At 33.9% G+C, this 2,449-nt stretch overlaps 1 protein-coding gene across 1 annotated transcript; it reads left to right on the forward strand.

Annotated features, from left to right (window-relative positions):
- Nucleotides 1-399: 399 nt before the first annotated feature.
- LOC129966025 (innexin inx3-like) lies at nucleotides 400-2,192 on the forward strand. Its single transcript, XM_056080370.1, has one exon. It carries the CDS (start codon nucleotides 448-450, stop codon nucleotides 1,555-1,557), a length of 1,110 nt encoding a protein of 369 aa, XP_055936345.1. The 5' UTR covers nucleotides 400-447; the 3' UTR covers nucleotides 1,558-2,192.
- The last annotated feature ends 257 nt before the right edge of the window (nucleotides 2,193-2,449 follow it).

The following is a 2,449-nucleotide window of genomic DNA, read 5'->3' on the forward strand; positions in this document are numbered from 1 at the left end:
AGTATCAAAAATGTGTTTTTCGAATTCAAGGTGGTCTAAAACACGGAAATTGTCAGTCTTGGGTTCGAATTTTTGACGTTTATAATACATTCTGTATACTTTGTACACGGAAGAGTAAAAATCTAATTCAAAAATCGATTCTTTTTTATTGTGGAGAAAATTCTAATTTTCAAAGGAATTGTTATTTTTTCATTAATTATCTTAAAAGTATTTTTTTAAACTTTCCAATGCAAGTCTGCACTGGCTGTTTACAACCCTCGCACCTAAATTGTGAAGGAAATAGTATTTTTCTTTTTACTACTTTTAATCACGCTTCTGCAGTTTGTGTTCTCTGTACTTCCTGTGTGATAAGGAATTAACAGAAAATTTGAAGCGTCCTTTCTCACTTCCTAGTTCCGCTGCTACTGCAAAAGTGTTACAAGCCAATTTTTCGCTTTGACTTAGAAAATGCTTCGTAACGCTTACGTACGTCTTGTTCCAAAAAAGATTTTGGCAGAAAATTTCGTCTTTCATCTACATTACCGATGGACTGTTGCGTTGTTGTTGGTTTGCAGTTTCGTTATAACCTGCAGGCTTGTCCTGGGACATTCCTTTTCATGTATAAATGTCGCTGGATACACTAAAGAACAACTGGAAACCCACTGTTATGCTGAGTATGTTTACTCTTTGCCTGTTCAACTCCTGAGCCACCATGTAGCAAACAGTGCGTCGGTTGATCCGTCTGTTCATGGATTTCGCCGTCATCAGGAATTCTACCCGTGGGTTAATCTACTATTCCTAATCCATGCATTTAACTTCTACCTTCCTCATTTACTGTGGAAATATTACGATTCTGGTTATATGACGAGGCTGATCTCAGGTTTAGAGTTAACTAATGGAAAGGATGATAAAAGAGGTTTCGAATTATGCTATCTCGCCAAGTATGTTCTCGCCACTCAAGGTAAACACAAAATGTACACGATAATGCACATCTTCTGCGAAGTTTTGAACTATTCTATCGCTCTGGCGCAGACTTTGTGGTTGGTGCACTTTTTCATTGTGACTGGTGTTCCAGAATTTCTACCCATTCAAGTCTCGACATGGTCGGATTTTCGAAAGTTTTACTTCCCTCCAAAAGGAGTGTGTTCCGTTTCTGTGAATAAGACACATCACCAAACAACATGTTTCCTTCCTTTGAACAAGCTTTACATGTTCATGTTTCTCTTCATTCATGCTTGGTATATATTCTTGACCATTGTGTCTGGAATTGTGTTGCTGTACCGAATCGTGTTACTTTTTCCGTCACAAAGGGTGGCTGTCATGAAGTTTTCAGCCCCTTGGGCTGAGAAAGAAACCCTCAAATCCTTGTGTCATCGTTTGTCTTACTCTGATTGGTTCTTTCTGATACGATTCCAAAGGGTGATGACAGACATAGACTTTGCGCAGATGCTTGACAAGATAGCCATTGTTTCCGCTTGTAAAACGTGTGACCAAACTGATGAGGATAATAGATCGTCCTTTATATCAGATGATGGACATAAGGACCTCGGGAGTTCCACAGCTACTTCGCCTGTTTAAATAGTAGTTTCAAAAATCTGATGTTGACATTTATTATGAATAAACAATGATAAGCGAGGAATTCTCCAATTTAGTGCCATTCCTATGAAAAAATATTGCAATATCATTCGATGTTTACTTTTTTAAAAATCGTATATTCATAGAGAAGAAGAAAATTTTTGAATAACGTCATGAAAACTGAAAAAGAAATGAATTAAACAAAACTATTCGTTTTTTAAGAGCGCGGTAAATATATTTCTGGCAATGTATGCTGTGGAAGATACTTAACTAACTGAATGAATATGATGTATTTCTTTCCCGCTTATAAACAGAAGTTTTTAGTGCTTTATAAGCAAATATGTACAAAGACAGCGAAGGTATATTTAGCTTTTTGTGCTATATTGCTAATGAAGCTTCTTCGATTGCTATAAAAAGTTTTCTAATATACAATTTTAGAGGGTTTTAAGATATGGAATATAACTTCTGTAAAAGAATCAGATCTAAAGTATAGAAAATAGCAGTGAAGAAGTAAAATAATTCACAGAAAAATGCATCATGCATTTGACAATGTTTATTTAACAATGCAATATGTGTAATAATTGTTAACAATGTTATGCAATGTTTTCCTATGCAATATGTGTAATAATTAATCTTTGCAATAATTTGTATTTCTTAATTTATAATATTTTATATATTGTTGATTATGTACGTTAAATAAATAATTTAATGCAATGAATTGGAAACTTATTAAATAGTACATGATAGTAAACCGAAACCAGAAATCTCGAAAAAAATTACTTTGTAAAAAATAAAATAACACCCTCTATATAATGGAATGATTGATTTTGATGGAAGTAATATATTTCAATGAAAAAGTAGCAAATAGAAACAATTCATCAAAATGCACAAAAGA

The sequence above is a fragment of the Argiope bruennichi genome, chromosome 1 (genome assembly GCF_947563725.1).
Source record: "Argiope bruennichi chromosome 1, qqArgBrue1.1, whole genome shotgun sequence".
Classification (NCBI taxonomy): domain Eukaryota; kingdom Metazoa; phylum Arthropoda; class Arachnida; order Araneae; family Araneidae; genus Argiope; species Argiope bruennichi.